At 37.4% G+C, this 22,459-nt stretch overlaps 1 protein-coding gene across 1 annotated transcript in view; it reads left to right on the top strand.

The window, feature by feature from the left end:
• The window catches only part of MFSD14A (major facilitator superfamily domain containing 14A), a 38,574-nt gene that overhangs the window by 9,281 nt on the left and 6,834 nt on the right, over window positions 1–22,459 (top strand). The window contains exons 2-8 of the mRNA XM_060139510.1: window positions 4,459–4,554; window positions 11,788–11,850; window positions 12,582–12,709; window positions 14,727–14,841; window positions 17,838–18,056; window positions 18,344–18,457; window positions 19,199–19,270. Coding sequence (XP_059995493.1) covers window positions 4,459–4,554; window positions 11,788–11,850; window positions 12,582–12,709; window positions 14,727–14,841; window positions 17,838–18,056; window positions 18,344–18,457; window positions 19,199–19,270 — 807 coding nt within the window. The remainder of the gene's footprint in view (window positions 1–4,458; window positions 4,555–11,787; window positions 11,851–12,581; window positions 12,710–14,726; window positions 14,842–17,837; window positions 18,057–18,343; window positions 18,458–19,198; window positions 19,271–22,459) is intronic.

Genomic DNA, 22,459 nt, shown 5'->3' with positions numbered 1-22,459 from the left:
ATTCCATTGTATATATGTGCCACATCTTCTTTATCCATTCATCTATCAATGGACATTTAGGTTGATTCCATGTCCTGGCTATTGTAAATAGAGCTGCAATGAACATTATGATACATGTCTCTTTTTGAATTATGGTTTTCTCAGGGTACATGCTCAGTAGTGGGACTGCTGGGTCATATGGTAGTTCTATTTTTAGCTTTTTACGGAACCTCCATACTATTTTCCATAGTGGTTGTATCAATTTACATTCCCACCAACAGTGCAGGAAGGTTCCCTTTTCACCACACCCTTTCCAGCATTTATTGTTTCTAGATTTTTTGATGATGGCCATTCTGACCGACGTGAGGTGATTATTTTATTTTATTTTATTTTATTTTATTTTATTATTTTTGGCTGTGTTGGGTCTCCGTTGTGTGCGCGGGCTTCCTCTAGTTGCAGTGAACAGGGGCTACTCTTTGTTGCTGTGCGCGGGCTTCTCATTGCTGTGGCCTCTCCTGTTATGGAGCATGGGCTCCAGGCGCTCGGGCTTCCGTAGTTGTGGCTCACGGGCTCTAGAGTGCAGGCTCAGTAGCTGTGGCTCACGGGCTCCAGAGCGCAGGCTCAGCAGCCGTGGCGCACGGGCTTAGTTTCTCCACGGCATGTGGGATCTTCCTGGCCCAGGGCTTGAACCCGTGTCCTCTGCATTGGCAGGCGGATTCCCAACCACTGCGCCACCAGGGAAGCCCCTCTTATTTAAAGTACAGTCATGACTATTAGAAAAGATTTAGAAAATTCAGAACAACATAATAAACAATTTTATGTCACTTAAAATCACTACCTAATATAACTGTTGTTAACATTGAGGTGAGTTTTTATTTTGTTCTTCATAGTTGAAATTACACAATTTTATATCCTCCTTTGATTTTTTTAAATTTAACATTGCCATAAACATTTTTACTTGTCATTAAAGATTATCAATAAACAGTTTTTGGCTGCATATTATTCTAATTTATATACCATGATTTGATTATAGGCTATGTAACTAAAGGTTGAACATTTAGATTTCCATATTTACTACTATAAATGATGCTGCTGTGAACATCTTTGTGGTGGAGCTTTTACTGAATGTTTGGTTATTTCCATGATAGAATGTTATGAGCTATTTTTAAAATTATTTGTTTATATTCTGTATATTGTTATAGCATCATAGTGCTTTTGTATTGGTTTTCATGAATGCTTTACCTAGTTAAGATATTAATCTTTTGCTATTTCTTGCATAGTTTACTCATTTTGTTTTCTTTAAATTCAGCTAATGCTGTACGTGTTTTTCTCAAACTAGTATGCCTAAAACTAATCTTTTATTCTTTCCCTTTTCTTCACTGTCCAGCTGACCAAGGCAGAAACTGAAATCTTTTCATCTTTGATCTTCTCTACCCTCCTCTGCTACATCTAGTCATCCACTGACTGAGTCCTTATTCTACCTCTTAAATATTTTTTTGTAGCCATTCACTTTGCTCCATCCCTACTCCCTCTATGTTATTAATTCCTTTGCAAAGCTTTCCCAACACTGTCCTTGAATGATTAAGTGTTCTTCACTTAAGCAGCCACTTCCAGGCTTTTGGCTCTATGTGTATATTTATACACATTGTTATGAAATTATCATCTTACTTTTTATCAGTATTCCTCAGACAGTTTTCCAAGGAACTCAAGTGTTGGTGAGATACTGTCTCTTATATGACAGAGGATTTCATGGTTAAGTTTGGAAAATAATATCTTCTTGGAGATTCATAATATAAATAATATAATATAAATTAGCATGTTAAAGGCCCTGAGAAGTTCTACTTGGCATTTTAATAGATGCTGAGTGTGTGTGATGGTGAACAAAACTAGTTTGGAGCTTAACGAAATCCTGTGGACATTTGTTTTTACCTTATCTATTTGGTACTGGGCATTACCCCTTCCTTCCTAAAACTGCTGCTTTGTCATGTGACACTGTATTCTCTTGATTCTCCTGATGTTTCTCTGATTGTTCCTTTATCTTCATGGGTTCCTTTTCTTCTGCCCACTGCAGTTGACCCATGAACAACATGGGTTTGAACTGCCTGGGTCCACTTATACATGGATTTTTTCAATAAATACATGCTACAGTACTACATGATCTGCAGTTGGTTGAATCCACAGATGCGGAACCTGGATACGGAGGGCTGACTGTAAAGTTATACATGGATTTTTGACTGTGTGGGGCTCGGTGCCCCTTAACCCCTGCATTGTTCAAGGGTCAACTCTACTTAAATTTTGGTGTTTCTTGGGGCTCTGTCATAGCCCACTGCTCTTTTCACACTTCATCTCACCTACTCTGGTGGTTTCAAATATCACATTTGCTGCTAACTAATTGTTTTAATCAGCCCTCAGAGGACAATAGAAATGTTTTAAGTACAAGGGTTATCTTGTAGATGGAATCTGAAGTAAATCTGAGCCTCATGGGGAAAAAAGAGCTAGGAAGCTACCAGCTTCCACTAGTAGACAACCAAGCTAAAAACTTGGAAGTCTTCTTGACTCTCCCTCCCACATTTATCAGATTCTTTCAGTTTCAAATCCTAAATTCTTATTTCAGTTCCCTCCCCTCCAGCATCCATGCCACTCCCCTATGTCATGCCCTCATCACCTTTTGTTTGAACTGATTCTAATAGCCTGCTTCTGCGTGCAGTTTGCTCCTGTTACATCCTTTAGGAAATCATCGTGATGTATTGAAAATTGCAGGTCTCATCACACCATTCTCTTGCTTAAAACTTCAATGGTTTCCTGTATCTCTAGAGTGAAGATGAAAAACTCCTTACCAAAGCTTAGAGGCTACTTCTTCTGCCTTCCTTTCAGCCTTAAACTGTTATGGCCGTTGTCTACTTCGTCTGGTTTTTTTTCTCTGATTATCCACACTACTTCATTTTCTTGCAGTAACCTTTCCTTGCTTCCTAACTTGTATATATCTCTTTTACTGCATTTACATATAAGCAGATGATTATAGTGAGGCCTCTTCCTCTCTAAACTGTGAGCTCCTTGAGATCAGGGAGTGTGTTTTACTGGTTTTTGTAATCCCAGCACCTCTGGTACTCTGAATGTTTGTTGAATGAATGAGGAGAATGAATACACTCATTCCCAGCCACGGTCCTTCAGCTCTTATGTCTCCCAGCCCCTACCCCACCTCTGTTGTCTCTGATTCCTCAACTGCAGGTTCTCCTACCAAGGGGGTTTTCAGGTACCTGTATTCTGCAGGTTGGGAGAGACATCTATTTTTATAAAATGATGTAGCATCGTTTTTAGTGTATAGAGAAATCCAAATACTATTAATATTTTGCACATAAGACTACTGAATATATTTTTAAAACTTAAGTATGACATTGTTATATGTATTCATTAAAGTTGTCTTTCTGTTATATAAACTTGTTAGTGGAGACTGAGTTAATGTTATTGGTCATTTGCTTTTCTATCAATTTAATATTGCCCTTAGAAATATAAAACCCAGCAACTGAAGTAATTCTTAAGATATCTCTAGCAGCAGTATAAAGTTAATTTTGTAATGTCTTTCTTGTGTATATCAAGATCTCTCATATACTACTCGGGACTTTTCTGCTTTTGAACCATGTTGGTGTCTATTACCATTCTTGCCACATGATTCATTTATGTTTTGGGATCAGTGCAGTAGCCTCTTAACTTTCCTTAGTTTTGCCCCCTTTTAATCTATCTGTTACATCTTTGCCGGAATGATCTTTCTTAAAACTTTCATCTGATCACATGAGTCTTACTTAACATCCTTTAGTGGTTCCCCATTGCCTTCAGAATTGAACATAGACTCCTTAGCATGGAAGTTAGCCCTGTGTGCCTCTAGCTCATCTCTCAGTACTCTCAGTGTGCAGCCCGTGCTCTAGTTGTACTGAACTGTATGAGTCCTGTAATGCCTCCTGCTCTCAAGCCTTGCCACCTTTGTGCAGGCTGCTTCCTTGACTTCTGCTGTCCTCGTTCCCACTCTTCTTCTTTTTTTTTTTTTTTTTTTGCAGTAGGCAGGCCTCTCACTGTTGCGGCCTCTCCCGGGCCCAGCCGCTCTGCGGCATGTGGGATCTTCCCGGACCGGGGCACGAACCCGTGTCCCCTGCCTCGGCAGGAGGACTCTCAGCCACTGCGCCACCAGGGAAGCCCCTCGTTCCCACTCTTGCTCCTGGCCTACTTCCTTTCAGCCTTCCTCCTGGAATTCTGATACTCCCCACCCTACTCTGGATTCTGTGTTCCCATTGCACACGGTGCTTATATAATGTATGTATTTGTTTCCTTGTCTGCCCCCATCACCTTGAGGACAGGGACAGTGAGTGTCCAGATATTTGGCATAGTGCCCAATACATGAATGTTCTCCATAAATATTTATCGACTGTTGTCATTGTTAGTAATTCTGGAATGCACCATTAATGTTTTAAAACTCTGTTTTTGTAGCCTCAAGGAATAGGTTCTCCTAGTGTTTATCATGCGGTTATCGTCATCTTTTTGGAGTTTTTTGCTTGGGGATTATTGACAGCACCCACCTTGGTGGTAAGTAATCTTTTAACTTATTTATCACTGACTTTAAAATTTCTTTTTCTTCGGTTTCAGGAGAGAAATAAGTTTGGGGAGGAAAAAAAGGCTCTTTTTCCTTTCCAAGGTTAATTCTCCCACCAATATCGTCCGCCCTTTAGTACTGTATTTTACTGGTTTAGTTGTCTTTTCCAACCTTTACTTCTTCCTTACTTTTTAGCAGGGCTTGGGCAGGTGTGATTCTTCTGGTGAACACTGGACAAGTTTAAGCAGGGCTCAGTCCCCCCTCTGGGGAAGGTGGAAAGGATTCTTATACTGACAAGCTTAGGAAGAATGGTGTCTGTGCCCTGAATCACTCAACATTATTATTTTGAGATTCATTCCTGCAGTTGCATTTTCCAAATACAAGTTTCTTTTAGTTTAGGCAGAGGATCTAGAGGTAACCATCTAGAGAGGTCATTCTTTTCATAGCTCTAAGCTGATTTTACTCAAATATTCCCAGGTTTAGAACCTCACAAAAAGACCTCCCTGCCAGACCAAACATCTTAGGTGATAGCTAGTTTTCTCCTGTCGGTTTAGATGAGGGGAATGGAATGAAGGAAGGAGTAATGGTAGACCTCTATGATATCTTGAAAGGTGTAATCAGGATAAATGTACAGCTTTCTAAATCCCAGAAGAACAGATTTTTAAAGAGATATACTTCCTTGTTTTTTCATGAGCTTGTTTGTTGATACACAAAAAAGACTTTTATAAAAAGTTCATAAATTGATCATATATAGATAGATTGAACTAGTCTACTAATCATTATGATTATGACATTTGTAACCACATTATACTGTAATAACCTGATGTCAAGGGGCTACTGTGGTGTTATAATAACTGTGTTCTCACACCTTTGTATTAGCTTTCTAATATTAGAGTGTGCTTATTTATAATCTACCAATTTAACATATAAATCTGTCTGGTGGATCATTAGTCCTATGGTTTAAAGTACTTGAGCTTTGTAATAGCAGTTTGTATATATTTATATAATGATGAGTCCAGGCACTGTAAATACGTCTAAGCACTGTAAATACATTACTTTAAATCCTCAAAACCACTTTATCAATGAGGAATTAGCCTCATAATGATGCCGAAAGCTCAGCCTCTCTGTACACTGGTGCCGAGTCAAATCTTGGAGGCAGAGTTGTGGGTGAAGTAGAAGAGAATAGCTTTATGGCTTTGCCAGGCAAAGAGGAACACAGTGGGCTCCTGCCCTCTGTGAAACTATGAATATGTGTCCCAACCTGGGAGGATTTGATGAAGAGTTTTATAGCAATAGTTCAAGGGTGGAGTTGCTGATAAGATTAGGGAGGGTAGGTGTAGGGCCTGCACTCCTTTAATCTCTTCTCAGGTAATCTTGATGAGCTTCTCTGGTTCCTTTAGTCTGGCCTCAGTTGGTCTTCTCTGGTATGGAGAATGCTGACATCTTCCACTTGTTGGTTTTAATTCTATAAAGGGGCTTAACCATATTGTTATGTGTGTCCCTTGAGGTGGAACCAGGATCCTGCCCCAAGGCTGCACTATTGTTTCTTTTTTTTTTTTTTTTTGCGGTAGGCGGGCCTCTCACTGTTGTGGCCTCTCCCGCTGCGGAGCACAGGCTCCAGACGCGCAGGCTCAGCGGCCATGGCTCACGGGCCCAGCCGCTCCGCGGCATGTGGGATCTTCCCAGACCGGAGCATGAACCGGTGTCCCCTGCATCGGCAGGCGGACTCTCAACCACTGCGCCACCAGGGAAGCCCCTGCACTATTGTTTCTTGACTGTTCCTGCCTTGACTCTGCATCCCTTCCCTTCCTGGATTAGCAACTGTTCAACTGTTCAAATCTGCCCTTTGGAACTCAGGGAAGGTCATGGAGCTGAACAGAAAGGCTCCCTGTGCCCAGGAGACCCTACAGGGTCCTCCTCATTTTCAGTAATACAGATGAGGAAATTAAGGTTTAGAAGAGTTAAGCAACTTGTTACTCTGATAGTAAACTGCAGTTTTGGTTTTAAACCTAGGCTTGTTTTGTTCCTAGTGCTCAGTCTTGGAGAATACTGGTAGCAAGTGGTTCATACCCATGTTTTAGGTAGTTGAGTTTATCTGCAGCGCAACTACTAGCTAAGTAGAGAGATTAAAATATTGGGTAAACTGTGAGCAAGCCATCAAAAAAAAAGCTTTTTATGATGATTCCATAATTTGTCATCATGATTTGAAGTGCGTGTAGCTGTTTTTTAAATTCGTATCTCATTTATATTTTTTAGATATCTCAACTTTTTGTCTAACTTTGGTATCATTTGTTCTAATTGGACAAAAAGAGATTGTCTTCTTTAAGAACAAGGAAGAAATCCAGTTATTTAGATATAACTGCTTGCTTGTTAGTTCATTTTTCATAGCTATGGGAAACCTGTGTGCTTAATACGTTCTTAACTATTTTTTGTTGATTAAAAAATGGATAGTACCTTTGATTTTTCTTTTTCTCTCTTTTTTCTTTTACTTTTTAGAATACTGAATTGAATTATGGTCAGGAAAATGAAAAGTGCTAATTTGGGACTTAATGAATTATTTTTCTATTGCCAGCATAAATACATATCTTAGAATAATTGCTATAACATTGTTGCCAATTATTTTATTTATGGAAAGACTTCTTTCGCCCCATTGTTGTTGTAACAGTTACTCTTAATTCCCATGTTTTTTTTTAATACTTGAATTTTTAAAAATGGTGAAATGATGAGGTGTTACATGGGGCAGTTGTCCATAATATTATCATAGTCATAATTCTTTACCTTTTTCAATTTTTCACTTCATTATTTTTTTTTAAATCAAGCTTTCTCTCATGAAAAATAAGTTCAAGTATAAATGAATGTTAAGCTCAGAGTTTTATTTTTCTGATTCTTTTCTCATCTTTAATGTATACACATTTTAAAAAATAATTGCAGTGTTTGTGCTCTACATTTTTTTGCTTGATGGGGAAAACCTTGGGTGGTTTAGGCAAAACAAGGATTGAATTGTAGAGATTAGATGTATCTAAGTGTTGAGATTTGTTATACTCTTGGTACTTACTGGTGTTTTGGCCTTTGGGCATTGGAACAGCAAGAATCTTTGAAACATCATTGAAAAATAGTTGTGCATGGGAAATCTATATATATATACAGTTCTCTCTCTAGATGTTACATATGTTACTTTTTTAGTAATTAGAAACACACTGTCTGACTGTTGCAGACCATTAAGCAATGTGAAATGTGTAAGAACAGGAGAGTTCTCCTGCAGTCTTACTCATCCCTCCAGGCAACCATCAGTTTAGGAGATTTTGGCTTCGGGGTAGGCTTTACCAGCCCCATTAGGACAGATTGGCCAACTGGAGATGAAGGTTTCAGCTGTTAGAATGTGGTATCTATTAAGTCAGTGATTTTTTTAAACCAGAGGTGAATATTAGTGATACCTGTTTTTGTTTTTTCCCCCAAATACCTAGGCCTTACAACCTTTCTGGCTGAAATCAGAGTTTTCAAGGGGGAGGCTCAGGCATGTATATTTTTTTAGAAGTGATTCTCATATATCTAGTATATATCACTAATTAAGAACCAATATACCAATTCACTGTGGGCTTTTAAAAAAGGTTTTGCTCATTTTGAGACTTTCTGCTTGCAATTTTTTATTGTTGTTGATTTTATTAGCAGGCTTTTTCTCTTTGTTTTGAACTCCTATACTCCCCCGTGTTGGGGTGTGAGGAAAAGTGAGTTTTGGGGTAGAAGGCACCAAGTTGTAGCACTTTGCTCTCTTTTCCAAAAGTCTGTTAACCTTTAAACATTTTATTTCTGTCTTACGTGTTTTGAAACTGATTATAAATGGTGCCTGCTAGAGAGTCACAGCTCTTATTCATTTAAAAAGGGAAAATGAGGATGAAGATATATTTGAGTTTATTTGCATTTTATGTATCTCTCTCTTCCCATACATAGCTCTCAAAAATTATAAAATTTAAGCGTTTCAGTTTTCAAAGATACTCTTTGAATTAATTCATTTAACGGATAACCAAATTTAAAACATATTAATTATAATAAATGTTTGGTGTTGGATTTATAATAACCTTCATTTTAAAAAGTAATGTGAAGTTAAATTAAAAAAAAATTTCATGTGGTTGCAATTATCTTTGAGTTTTAAGCCCATAGAGCTTCCAGAACACTGTTCTAGAATACAGTAAAAGAACAAAGGCTGCGTTCTATGTAGAGGACCTGCCCAGGGCAGGATGGTGAAATCTCCAACAAGGGGATTTACCTTAATTACACAAAAGAATTTTATATTGACATTTTTAAGGACAGTAATCTAACACTTTGAGAGGTTATGACTATATGGTTGGTTCATAGTGGGTGTTCAGTCAGTGATTATTGATTGACTAAATAATATACATTTACATAAAGAGAATTAATGACAGTTGGACTAAGGATCTATAATGCTAGGAACTGGCTTCACTTTTTGACAGACCTATGGTTCTAGAAATACTAGGCCAATATTTGACGGTTCAGGTTGCTAGATGCACAATCCATGTTATGGAGCAAGACCCTGCACTCCAGTCCTCCAGCATCTCTTCTATATCAATGGCTTAGCATTCTTTGCTCAGAGATACTCCTGAAGCATTTAATAGTTTAAGGACTATTTACTCTCAAAATTTTTTAAGTTCTTAAAAATTTTAAGATCCATAAAATTTATTGGAAAATGACACATTTTTTTCCTATTCAGCCCCAGTGCTTAAGGGTCCCCCAGGATCAAAAATCTTTACAACCAACATTTTAATTACTTCTTATATTAATATTTGTCTCTGTGTTAAAATTTTTGTTAAAAAAAAAAAGTGAGGGTTTGTTTATCTTTAGCTATACTCCTTTGGAGGGGTTATAAAAGTTTTTATTTTGTAACATTTGGTTAAATCAATTTGCATAATTGTCATGTTATATTAAGTCATTTTGAAAGCAGAATTTATAATCTGTTAATTATGAACATTTGTGAACGGTTAATATATGAAGGCACTCTATTGATGAGGCACTAATAGAAATAAAAATATATTAAATGCAAAGTGTAGTAGATATAGTGCCTGTCTGCCCTTAAGAAGTTTGAAATATAATTGAAAAGAAATATTTATCAAATACCTGAAAAGATGAAAAATACAAGACCTAAGTAACAGAGTACTGTAATATAAAAAATATTAGAAAGCTATATGTGATGACCAAGGGAGTGCTGTAAATCACCCATTATATGGTCCTAAAGGAGAAATTGATTGCTTTGGACAGGGAAGTTTGGTAGCAAAGGAGCAATATGGAAGATTTTGGGGTCGACTAGATAGGGAAGATAAGGGGAACAAACATTTATGGTAGATAGGATATCATGTGTAAAAGTATGAATATTGGAAAGCATAGGAATATTTCTAAAGTAGTGAAAAGACCAGATTGATTGGAATGGAAGATGGCTTGGCAAAGTGAATTGTTAGAAATAAGATTTACAAAACTTCTTGTAAGCATTCGTTATGTCCTTCTTTCTTTTTAACACCAAATCCATTCTTTGTCCCTAGAAAGAATTGGCCCTTAGTAATAACTGGAACAAAAGCAGATTTAAGTTGTTAATGAAAGGTTTGGGGATAAGGAGTTTAAATCTTTTTCTCTAGTACAAGAACTAGCAAACTATGGCCAGAGCAAATACTGCTAGTACCCTGTTTTTGTAAATAAAGTCTTATTGGAACACAACCATGACTATTCATTTACATATAGTCTATGGCTGCTTTTATTGAGTTGAGCACTTGTGACAGAGACTGTATGGCCTGCAAAGCTAGAAAAAACTGAAAATATGTACTGTCTGGTTCTTTACAGAAAAAGTTTGCACCCACCTTCTTTGGATCCATGGGTCTTCACTATAAATAATAAATAATAGGGTTTTTCAACTACCGAGATTTGGGGCCAGATGATTATTGTGGGGGAGGGCTGACCTGTGTATCGTAGGATGTTCAGCAGCCTTCCTGACCTCTACCTCATAGCTGCCAGTAACATATTTTCTTTCCCCTGACCCCCGCCCTCCCCGATCCCTCATGTTATGATAAAAATGTCTCCAGACATTTTCAGATGTCCTCTGGGGGTCAAAATCACCCTCCGTTGAGAATCACAAAATATGTGAATATCATAAATATGTGATTTTCCCCATATTAGTGATTTTCTTTGAATACTAAACATTTCTAATTTTATTTTTACATAAAAGCTAATTTTTGTTAAATTTCTAGTTATTGGCAGAAGAGTAACTGAAGAAAAGCGAGCCTTCTAATCCTTCTAAAGGTTTTACTTGTAGGATGTTAGAAAGTACAACCAGCATAGTTTTTCTTCCTAAAGAGAAGATTTTCCGACCTGTCTCATTCCCCACATTGCCATTCTCTATTGTTTTTATTGAGAGACAGTATGCTATAATGGAAGAAGCATTGGCTTTAAGTCAAGCAAGAACTCAGTTGCCACATCTGTAAAGTGGTAATATCTAATTCATAATATTGTTAGGATTAAGTAAAAGTATATATAAAGCCTCTGATACATAGGCTGTGAAAATGGTGGTTGCTGCTTTTTATTTTTTTAGTTACCTTTCCCGCAGTTACTTTCTCAACCAATGAGTTCCCAATGGTTCACGTGTTACCCAGTGAACAAACTGATGCCATGTGGTTTGAGACCAGGCCTTGGAAAGGATAAAGAAACTTGTTATACATTTTCATGGGTTGGGATTTTTTTTTCTTTCTTTCTTACCTTATGGAATCTCTAGGTCCACTTTTTGGCAATTAAATTTTCCCTATTTGTTCTCCTAGTCTCCTATCTTAGATAATACACCTGTCTGTAAAGGGAGTTATAAGTCAGTCGGTTATATGTTGGAAGCAGGATAGCATAGTGATTGAAAGCATGGACTTTCAAGCTTGACTTCCTGTGGTCACTTTCAGTTTTGCTACTTACTATGTGATCTTAGATAAGACATTTAACCTCTCTGTGTATCAGTTTTCTAATAGGGCCATTACGAAGAATGAAAGGAGATAATGTGATAAAGTGCCCAATTTAGTGCCTTGTGACATAGTAAATGCCGTATAAATGTTTGGTGTTATTAGTATTTACTCATATGCATAGTGTCATACAAACCTGAAAATTTATATGAAATAAAATTGGGATGTTTTACGTTTTAGTAGGACTAAAATGTAGCATGAGCTTTTCATTTTGTTCTTATTCTTTAGGTATTACATGAAACCTTCCCTAAACATACATTTTTGATGAATGGCCTAATTCAAGGAGTAAAGGTAGGATCAATCATATATATATATATATATGCATGTACACAAACATGCACAAATATACTTATGTAAATATATGTAATTCTGCCAGTTTATTAAGTTAGTTGATCAATCTCCTAAGTATTAATTTTTACAATTGGAGTATATCTTGGGGGATTACTTAGCACTTTTTAAATGAACTGGGTTTTAAATATGATTTGACTTACATATAGCCAACTATGTATAATAATGATAAACCACATCATAACAAATTTCCCCTGTGTTTTATGTGTTGGCACTTTCATTACAAAGATCTGAGTGCTTTTTGTAAACTAGCAACAAGAATATAGATTGAAGAGAAAAGAACTATTTAAAAAATGCATGAGTATAAAATATATCAATATGGTAAAGTTTTGATTATTCTACATATTCTTTACTCTTGGTTCCATTTGATCAACAAGTTTATAAACTGATAATTAGCATATGATATTCCTTCTAGAATTGCTAGAGTTGTGGTTGAGAATTCATTAGAACGTTTTGTGTTTAATATGCTACCACAGCCCGCAGATGGTTCTGTATGGTCTTGGGAAATTGAAAAATTACATACAGACAAGAAACAAGTTGTTTATCTAAAGTTTGGTGATATACTTATTTTAGAAATAAACTTGTTTAAAATTCTTCTGTGGTAGTAAAATGATTTATTTTTGGCTCATCAGTATACATAGTATATGTATTTTCTTCATTTAACTTTTTTTTAGGGTTTGTTGTCATTCCTCAGTGCCCCACTTATTGGTGCTCTTTCTGATGTTTGGGGCCGAAAATCCTTCTTGCTGCTAACAGTATTTTTCACGTGTGCCCCAATTCCTTTAATGAAGATCAGCCCATGGTATGTGCACATTCAGATTATAGCAACTAAATATTAACTGTTAATTGTTTTCTGAATATTCCCTTATTTCTTCCACTTTTTTTCCATCTTATCTATGTAGGTTTTTAATTTATTTTTCTAATACATTTATTCTTTGATACAGATAAGAGGGCCTTTAAAAATATAGTAGCTAAGTAATATAACAGTAAGTAATAAAGTTTTTTGAACTAGATGCCACTATAGGAAGCATGTAGACTACCAGCTAATCTGCTTTTGGATTTCACAGCCCAAATTTCAAAACAATATTTTAGGTACTGGATAGGGTTGCTAACTTTTTATTTTCTTTTTTTTTTTTTTTTGCGGTACGCGGGCCTCCCACCGCTGCGGCCTCCCCCAGTGCGGAGCACAGGCTCCGGACGCGCAGTCCCAGCGGCCATGGCTTACGGGCCCAGCCACTCCGCGGCATGTGGGATCCTCCCGGACCGGGGCACGAACCCGCGTCCCCTGCATCGGCAGGCGGACTCCCAACCACTGTGCCGCCAGGGAAGCCCTAACTTTTACTTTCTTAAGTAGGATGTTAAACACAACGTTTATCATCATTATCTATATTAATTAGGAATAGATTTTGTTTTATATCAGTAAAGTCCCAAATAATCGTTTCTTAAAAACAAGGAAATTCACTGCTAATTTCTCTCTCCATATAAAAGAAGTCTGGAGTTGAGTAGTCCAGAGCTGGTAGGGCAGTTCCCGGGAACCACACTTTTTCTATCTTCATGCTCTGCCATCCTCCACTATCACCTCACTGTCCAGATGGCTGCTTAAGTGAGCTCCAGCTTGTGTCACCTTCAGGTAGAAAAGATGGAAGGAGTGGCTACAAAGAGCATACTGCCTTCCTTTAGGGAAACTATGGAATTCCCACCCAACCTCTGCTTGCGTCTGTTTGGTCAGATTTCAGGCATACGCTGCTCCTAGTTACAAGAGGCTGGGCTCTTGGCCACCCTGATTAAAATCAAGTCTTCCACTGAGGAGGAAGGGAGGGAAAGCTCACAAAGAGAATGATTTTCCCAAGATAATAGAGCCCAATTTAGTTGTAGATTTTTTAATTCTTTGACTAATATTCTACTCCACTTGAATATTAATGTTAGTTAATTCTATATCATAGATCGGCTGTATTTCCATGGTGAATCTAGAAAGGTCAGGGCTATTTATGAGGCAGGATCTTCCTTCCTCTCATAGGTGAGATATAACTCTGAAGGCCAAACCCTTGATGAATGCTAATCATTTAAATGAAATCTTACCAAACAAATCTAGGGCATGAACAAGTTATTTGCTGTGGAAAGCAGCATGTTAGAAAAAAATTGGTAAGCAGTAAAGTCCCGGTGGCATGATATTTTGAAAGTGCAATATGATTTCACTTGATTTTAAAAACTAAACATCAGCATTACAATAGAGACTTCTTATTCTCAGCCAGGTATTTTTGAATCATGTATAGCGAAATGTAATTTGCTTTTTAAAATAGCTTTTGTTCATTTTATTTTGGACACTGCCATACAGGTTGTTTTGCCAACATTTGAAGAACTAAAGATAGCTTATGGAAAAACATCTAGTTTCTATATATAGACTCAAGATAAATATAGACTGACTTGTCCCTCAGTTTTATTTACTGGATTTTGTTTTTTTGTGTAGTACTGTGATGGGAAATTGTAATAGATGAATTATAGTAGACTCTAGTTTGTTGCTATTTTTAGTAGAAACAATAACAAAGCCACTTAACAATTGGGTAAAAAATTGACCTGAATACATTTTCTAATTTTAAGTATTCCCATACAGTAGCTGAGTTGCTATCGAAGGCCCACATCTAGCCCTGTTTACATAATATCTGGGGCTTATGATTTATAGAAGAATTAATCTATGAACTGTCCTAGTAAGCTGTTGACTGAAATTAGGTATACGTACATTAGTTCACTTATAAAAATGAAGATTAAGGTAATAGTAATTGTCTTCTAACCATTTCTTGTCAATTATCTTTCAATCCTAGGTGGTACTTTGCTGTTATCTCTGTTTCTGGGGTTTTTGCAGTGACTTTCTCTGTGGTATTTGCATATGTAGCAGATATAACCCAAGAACATGAAAGAAGTATGGCTTATGGACTGGTATGTATTTTTAATCTGTACCTTTGTGTCTGCTGAAAAACACCGTGTTATTGTCTTTTATTACAAGGAGTGCAAGCCTTTGCATTATAAGATTTATTTTTGCATAAGTACATTTTATAATAAAATCATCCATTAGACTACATTAAATTTTTTTTCAGTACAAAGCCATGTAAGTTTTGATATTTTCATTCAGTCAGTATTAGTCACACATATCAGATTTGAAATTACAGTGGAATATTTTTACCTTATACAAGTTCTTTTTAATAGAATACTAAAAGAACTATTTAATATGTAATGAGTTTTAAAATTACTATTATTTAATGGCTAATCTAAAATATAATAGGTTAACACCCATCTCAGGGATCCCAAACCTTCTTGGTGGCTTTCTGGGCCACACAGAGTCTCTCTCATATTTTTTCTTTTTTCTTTTCTTTCTTTTTTTTTTTTTTAACTTAGCTTTTTTAATAATTAATTTTTATTGAATAAGTCTGACATAGTAACATTATTTAACTTTAAGGTGCACAAAGTGTTACTTTGATCCATTTATATATTGTAATATGATTGCTGTTATAGCTATATTTATCACATTACATAATTATAGTACAATATTGTCTATATTCATTTTACTTTGCATTGGATCTCTTTGGCTTATTTACTACTCCTTGCAAGTTTGTCTCTCATATTCTTTTGTTTTTGCTTGTGGACATGTGTTTATATCACTTTTAACGTGGAAGAATCATTTATAGCTAGATTCAGCCCACAGGCAGTAGTTTGCCAAATTCTGGACACTTAATGTCTATCGAATCTAGAAATAAAATAAGTTAACAGATCACTGTTAGCCAGAAGTAGGACAGTGATGAGCTTCAGCAGATAGGGAGCAAGCATCTTTTGTTAAATAAGGACTGAATATTGTGTCAGGTTGAATCTTACTTTTATGAGAGTCTGTTGTCTTTGATTCAAAGATCAAAAAATATAACAAAGAATCATGGAATTAAGAGGATTTGGAGGGAAATACCTATAGTGAGAAACATACCAAAAAAACTAATGATCAGTTGTAAACTCAAGAACATTAAATGATATGAAGTTAATGATAGCCAGGATGTTTTAAAACAGCTTTATTGAGATATAATTTACATACCATAAAATTTGTCCATTTTATGTGTATAGTTAAATCAATTTTAGTAAATTTATACAGCTTTGCAACATGCCCACAGTCCAGGTTGTTTCTGTTTTTGCTAAGGTAATTTATTTTGTCATAGCCAAATCTTTGAAATTAATAGTTTCAACCGGGAAGCTTTATGTATTGAAGGCACATCTAGTAAATGACAGTTTCAATCTTCTAGAAATAATATGGCTGCAGATAAAAGGGAATAAAGTGATCTTTGTGGTCATCTTTCTGTCTGGCCAGAAAAAAATAGCCACCAGGGAGGAGAATCGAGGAGAAGGGAAATGACATGAAATACCTGCACTCTGATTAGACCTTTGCTCTCTCCTATTCCCAGATACCTCACTGACGCTTACAGTGAGAACCACTGCCCCTTTCCCAACTCCAGTGCCAGAGCTCTGCTCATAACCCAGGTCTCTCTGAGACCACAGCCCACTGTAATGAATTTCTAGAGCTACTGTAACAAAATACGACCACAATACAGTTTTAGAACATTTCCATCAGCCCAAAAAGTTCCCTTGGGCCCATCTGCCATCCGTCTCCACTTTACCTCTGACCCCAGGCAATCACCAGTCTACCTTCTGTCTCTGTAGTTTTGCTTTCAATAGAAATTTCATATAAATGAAATAATGCAAAATGTAGTCTTTTGTGTCTGCACTTAGCATAATCTTAGGAGGTTTATCTATGCCGATACATATATCAGTAGTTCCTTTTACTGCTGTGTAGTATTCCACTGTACAGGATATACCACATTTTGTTTATCCATTCACTAGTTGATGAACATTTGGGTTGATAGCTAGATGTTTATAGTTATTAGAATTTCATGTACTTGTCAAATAAGTGCTTGTGTAAATAAGCACTCCTGTGAAGTTTAAATCCTCCATGCAAAAGTCAGAAAGAGCATACAAACAGAATAAAGCACAAGAGTAGGGAGCAGAAGCTCATGCACCTATAACATTAATTTCTAATTATCCTCTGAAGAATGTGGTCTCTATCATTTGTTACCTGTTGTCACATCTATTGTTGATTTGCAGGCCACTGTCCAGTAGGCCAGATATTTCTGGGATTAACAGTTTTTCTCCCCCTGTTTTCTATACTTTAATCTGCATCTTCACCAGACTTGTATGGGCTTCCTCAGGATGTTAGAGAGACATGGTTAGAGATGGGCTCAATGCCAAGGATGGATGATCTCCTTCTTCCTAACCCTGCCACCTAATGATGACCAAGTTCAGATTTGTGCTGCGGCTTAACACTATTACTGCTGAAAAGATAAACTTTAAAGTCTTTAAGCTTTATTTCAGCCAGCTTTAAATATGTATCAAAGTAAACATTCATTTAATTTTAACTTTAATATTGGGGGAAAGGTCCCAGTGGCATTGGATTTCCTTAGAGTATTGTTTTAGACTCGGTTCACAGAGCACTGTGGGATTATGGAGGCACCCTAGGGGCCAGCATGCCTGGCAGTCGGGGTGGTCTGGGTGTTTGGATGGTAATCCAGGCCCCCAACCCTTCTTCAACTAAAACAGTTTTTTATTTTTAAATCTGTTTTTACTTACAAGTTTGTCAGTAGGATTTATTTAAACAGAGGGCTCCAAGGCTTAAAAGAAAGTTTGAAGCCACTATCTTAGAGGTTATTACATATTTTTTAGTTAAGAATCTAATTCTTTTCTCTTTCTGCAAAAGAAGAAAGTATAAGAAAACTGGCACAGGTAGGAGGAGGAAAGGGAAACTGCAGCAGGAGGACTGACATAAGTCAGAGTCTCTGTGGTGTGGAAGTAAAGGAGCCAGATGTCCTGCCTAATCTCTTTCTATTGATCTTGGTTTGTTGCAGGTTTCAGCAACATTTGCTGCAAGTTTGGTAACCAGCCCTGCAATTGGCGCTTATCTTGGGCGAGTGTATGGGGACAGCTTGGTGGTGGTCCTGGCTACAGCGATAGCTCTGCTAGATATTTGTTTTATCCTTGTTGCTGTGCCGGAGTCATTACCTGAGAAGATGCGGCCCGCATCCTGGGGAGCGCCCATTTCCTGGGAACAGGCTGACCCCTTTGCAGTAAGTTTATGCTTTTTCATTCACTTTGACAAAAAAATGAATGTGTGATTCAGCGCAGCATTAATGTTTTGTTGTGGATGTTTCTTTGGGGAAAACATCGTGATGGATTTTTAAAAATATTTTGAAATACTTTTCAGAATACTTTTGGGGAGGATGAGAATAAACTGGGGGGAAAAAAAGACAACTAGCTATCTGTATATACACTGCCAGAAGATATCTCTGCATGTTCTTAAGAATAGTTCAGTGTTTTGATATAAAACCTTGTATTGGTCTGTTTCTTCTTCTAGTCCTTAAAGAAAGTGGGCCAGGACTCCATAGTGCTGCTGATCTGCATTACGGTGTTTCTCTCCTACTTACCGGAGGCAGGCCAATATTCCAGCTTTTTTTTATACCTCAGACAGGTAAAATTCTGTTCTACCAAGGTGGACTTTTCTTTCATTGTTGAGTGCCTTAATACAAAATATTTAATCTTGAGAGAACTTTAAGAGCAAGGACTTTTAGAAATGACTATCATTTAAAAAATAATGGCTCACTAGAATTAACCTCCTGTTCAGTGTGGCTGACGTTCCTTATGCATTTCTATGAAGACTTTTGGCTTAGGCAAAAAGAGATGATTTTCCTGTCAAAGTGTGTCATTTGAGCTTGTTTATGTTATGTGTAGCTTATACGGGTGATGGGATGCTTTAATCCATTCACCTGCTCCAGTCTCTTTGTGATTTAGAACATATATTTGTAAAGCAGCTAGCCAAAATAAGAGCATTAGTTCTTTTCTCCTTGACACTAATCTTACTAGGCAGAGATTTACGCCTTTATCAGTACTTGTAAAAAGCACAAAATGGTGCAATATTTATTTGTAAAATGGATTTTGAATGCTTGATAGCGGTCTCCTATTTAGGAAATCAAAATTACGGGATTTAGATTTACTTAATCTAAGTTATGTAGCTATTATTTTCAGTATCTAACACTTATTATAATTTTGGTCCTCAGTGAAAGCCAGATTCTTCCTCTGAGGAGTTATTTGGTTACAAATGAATTGCATTTTCTTTTTCTGGCCGATTTAATGTTAATATACAAGTAGTTGCATTAGTATGGTATTTGTTATGCTTATTTTATTAATGTTACTTTTTCTGGAAACCTTCTAGATTATGAAATTTTCACCAGAAAGTGTTGCAGCATTTATAGCAGTCCTTGGCATTCTTTCCATTATTGCACAGGTGAGTTTCTTTTTAATTAGAGGGAGAGATGTTCGACGGTTCGGAAACATAATTCTGTTAGTATAGGTAGTATTGATTAGATTTGGGGGACTGATACGAACTAATCAACATACGATGTGTAAACCAGAGACAGTTTATTGATTTACACTAGCGTATTCACCTGCATAAAATCAGAAATTTTACGTTAGTCTTGTTCTACTGTTGATTGATTCATTCAGTAAATATTTATTGAATACCTATCATGTGTCAAGCGCTCATGATCCCTGCTGTTGTAAAGTTTGCATTCTTGTGGGATAAGAGAATGAGTAAGCATGTCAGTGTAAACATATCAGGTGTAATGAAAACTATAGAGAAAAAGGGCACAAGGGATGTAGAGCGTGGCTGGGGGCAGGGTGTTAGAAGGCTTTGCTGATACAAGTGACATTTGAGCAGAGAACCAAAGGAATGAGGAACAATCGACTGGAATACCTGGAGGAACAATCCACTGGAATATGCCAGAACAGAACTACAACTCTAAAGACAATTCCTGGCATGTGTAAGAAAGAGCCAGGGGACAGTATGGTTCTGGTGGAGTGAACAAGGGAGAGAGTGTCAGGAGATGAATTCTGAGAGGTGGAGAGGGACCAGATCGTGTGCGGCCTTCTGGGTCATCATAAGACTTGACAAGAAGATAGGAGGGTTTTGAGCAGAGAAGTGACATGAAAATATTTTTATCTTGGAAACCCAGTTGGTAGCTGGTGGTTGTTTGATGAATAAGATATTAATCAACAGAAGAATCTGGATTTTCTTAGGAGATATTTCATCTGGCCTTCAGACTATCTCAGTTCCACTCTTTCTCCTTTCTGTGGAAAAAACCCCTCCCATTTCTTTCTGTTGGGCTTTGTTTTTTCCAGACTCTGTAAGCAATCTACTCTAACACTCTTTCCCACCTTAGATCCAATCTACTAGGTTGCAGCTTTTTCTGTTTTATTCTACTCTTAAAATGGAAAGTAAAGTCCATTTAATAGTACTCTTGGATGTTTCACCATCTTGGAGGTAGGATTGCTTCTGCAGATCTCATCATTTATGAATTTCTGGTAGATTTAGTGATAGGCTTCAAATTTAAATTTAAATTGTATAATATACTTCCCCCAAGGCCTCAGAAATATGCTCTTTAGCTTTGGGGGGAAATATATTGTTGCCCATATATAAAAATAGCTTAAAAAAAAAACCTTTCTGAACACAAAGGAAAGTGTACTAAGACTAGAGCTTGATGAATTATCAAATGTTAAACTGACCTTGAATCCTGAGATAAATCCAGCCTGATCATTATGTCTTATCTTTTTCATATATTGCTGAGATTAGATTTGCTACTATTTTATTTGATTTAGATCTTAAAGAGAACAGGCTAACATTTACTGTAATGACACTTAAAGAGGTTAGTAGTTGTAAGGTCTTAAGTTCCGTTTCATACTTAACTGAGCAGGCAAGCTGTAGGTGGGCACCTAATAAATTTGGGCACACTGTAGACTGCTTGAATGATGAGTTGAAGGTGCTTTAGAGGAAATCTTCCCTCTGCTCAGTAGATTGCATCAGGCACAAAGGAATACAGGATGGAAAACAGTCCCTAAGAGCTCAGAATTCAGGAGGGCAGACATGTGAACGCAGGAGGGGGCGTGGTTGGGTTTGCATTGGAAAGAGCCCTGCAGCAGCAGGGTCATGAGGGCTGTGAATCTAGAAGGAATGAGCCACGACCCAGCCAGCGTTGCTAGCACAGCAGATACTGTAAACAGAAACATGGTCTACAAGGAATACAGTACTTAAATGACCACTCAGCTTTTGGGGCCTACATAGAAGCATAGTTTTTGAGATGTAAAATCACATTTCTCAAAGTGAGAAAATTAGTTGAACTTCAAAAATAGGTGAATAGGCATATGTAGTCTGCATGTAAATATTGATAATTAAGTTTATGTCATTATATGAATTAAAATATCAAGTAAAATTTATAGCCCCAAAGGAAGAAGCATTAGCTTATGCTCTCATTTATGGCAAGTATACAGTTGAGAATGACTTCTCCCCTGTTGACCTCTAAGTGAAAGACTAGTGTCTTTGACTCTCCTCTCCAGTAGCACAGAGCCTGCCTCTCTTTATTTTCTTGCTTGCTCTTGTGCCTTTGTTCCTGCCGTCCTTACTGCATCCCCCTTTCACCCCCTAAGTATACCTTCTCTGAGTTCTCATATTAACTTGGGTGTATCTCTATCATGGTACAGAATACACCATATTATGAATTTTACCTCTGTTTACTATTTTTGCCTCAGTAGCTTTGTGAGCTCTAGTAGAGCTCCGAGAGGATTGCGAGGTCAGAATTATATATTTGTCTTGGTCACTCTAAGACCCTGCACTGTGCCTGCAGCCCAGCAGGTGCTAAATTAGAGGTCATTGGTTTTTTTCCCATAGTGATTTTAAAACTTTAAAAAGTAGTAGTAAGCATTTAAAAATTGGGAGGTGTGATATGAAAATATGGAAATGCAGCTTCTCCCCCAAATGAGGAGATGTGGTAACATGAATGTGACCTTCAGTGGAAGCCCCATGGTTGCTGTCCCCTTCGGGCCTTTGCTCTCTGGTTTGCCATAGGCCCCATCACTTCCTTGGCACTAGCAGGCACGAGTTCATAACATTTGCACTCAATAAACATTTACACGAGTGCATGGAGATAGTTCTACACATTTCCTCAGTGCTGTCACACACCTGGTGGGCATCTCACCCTTGACATGGCTGTGACTGCAACCTGGCTTCCTTCCACCTAGTGCTGTTCATCTCGTTCAGTGGCATCACCACTCTCCTGGCTGTTGGGGCCAGGAACCTTGGTGCCATTCTTGATTACTTTTTTTCTCCTTCTCCCACACCCGGCACATCAGATGGTATCTCCTTTCACTTCTCTCCAAAACATATTTTGAATTGAAGCACTTCTCACCGTCTCCATTACTAGGAGCCTAGTCTAAGCCAAGACCGTAGCCTCCATCTGGTCTGTTTCCATGTTTGTCTCCCTACGGCTTGTTTGCCACTTGGCAGAGGAATTGCTGTAAAGTGGGAATTGAGCCATAGTGCTCTCTTGTTTAATATTCCCTTCCTGTCACGACCAGAATGAAATCTAGGCTCTCGACGTAGCCCCCGTTTCCTCCGTTCTCCGTGTTGTTGAACACACTCCAG

The sequence above is a fragment of the Lagenorhynchus albirostris genome, chromosome 2 (genome assembly GCF_949774975.1).
Source record: "Lagenorhynchus albirostris chromosome 2, mLagAlb1.1, whole genome shotgun sequence".
Classification (NCBI taxonomy): domain Eukaryota; kingdom Metazoa; phylum Chordata; class Mammalia; order Artiodactyla; family Delphinidae; genus Lagenorhynchus; species Lagenorhynchus albirostris.
This window is presented reverse-complemented; position numbering and strand designations above follow the sequence as displayed.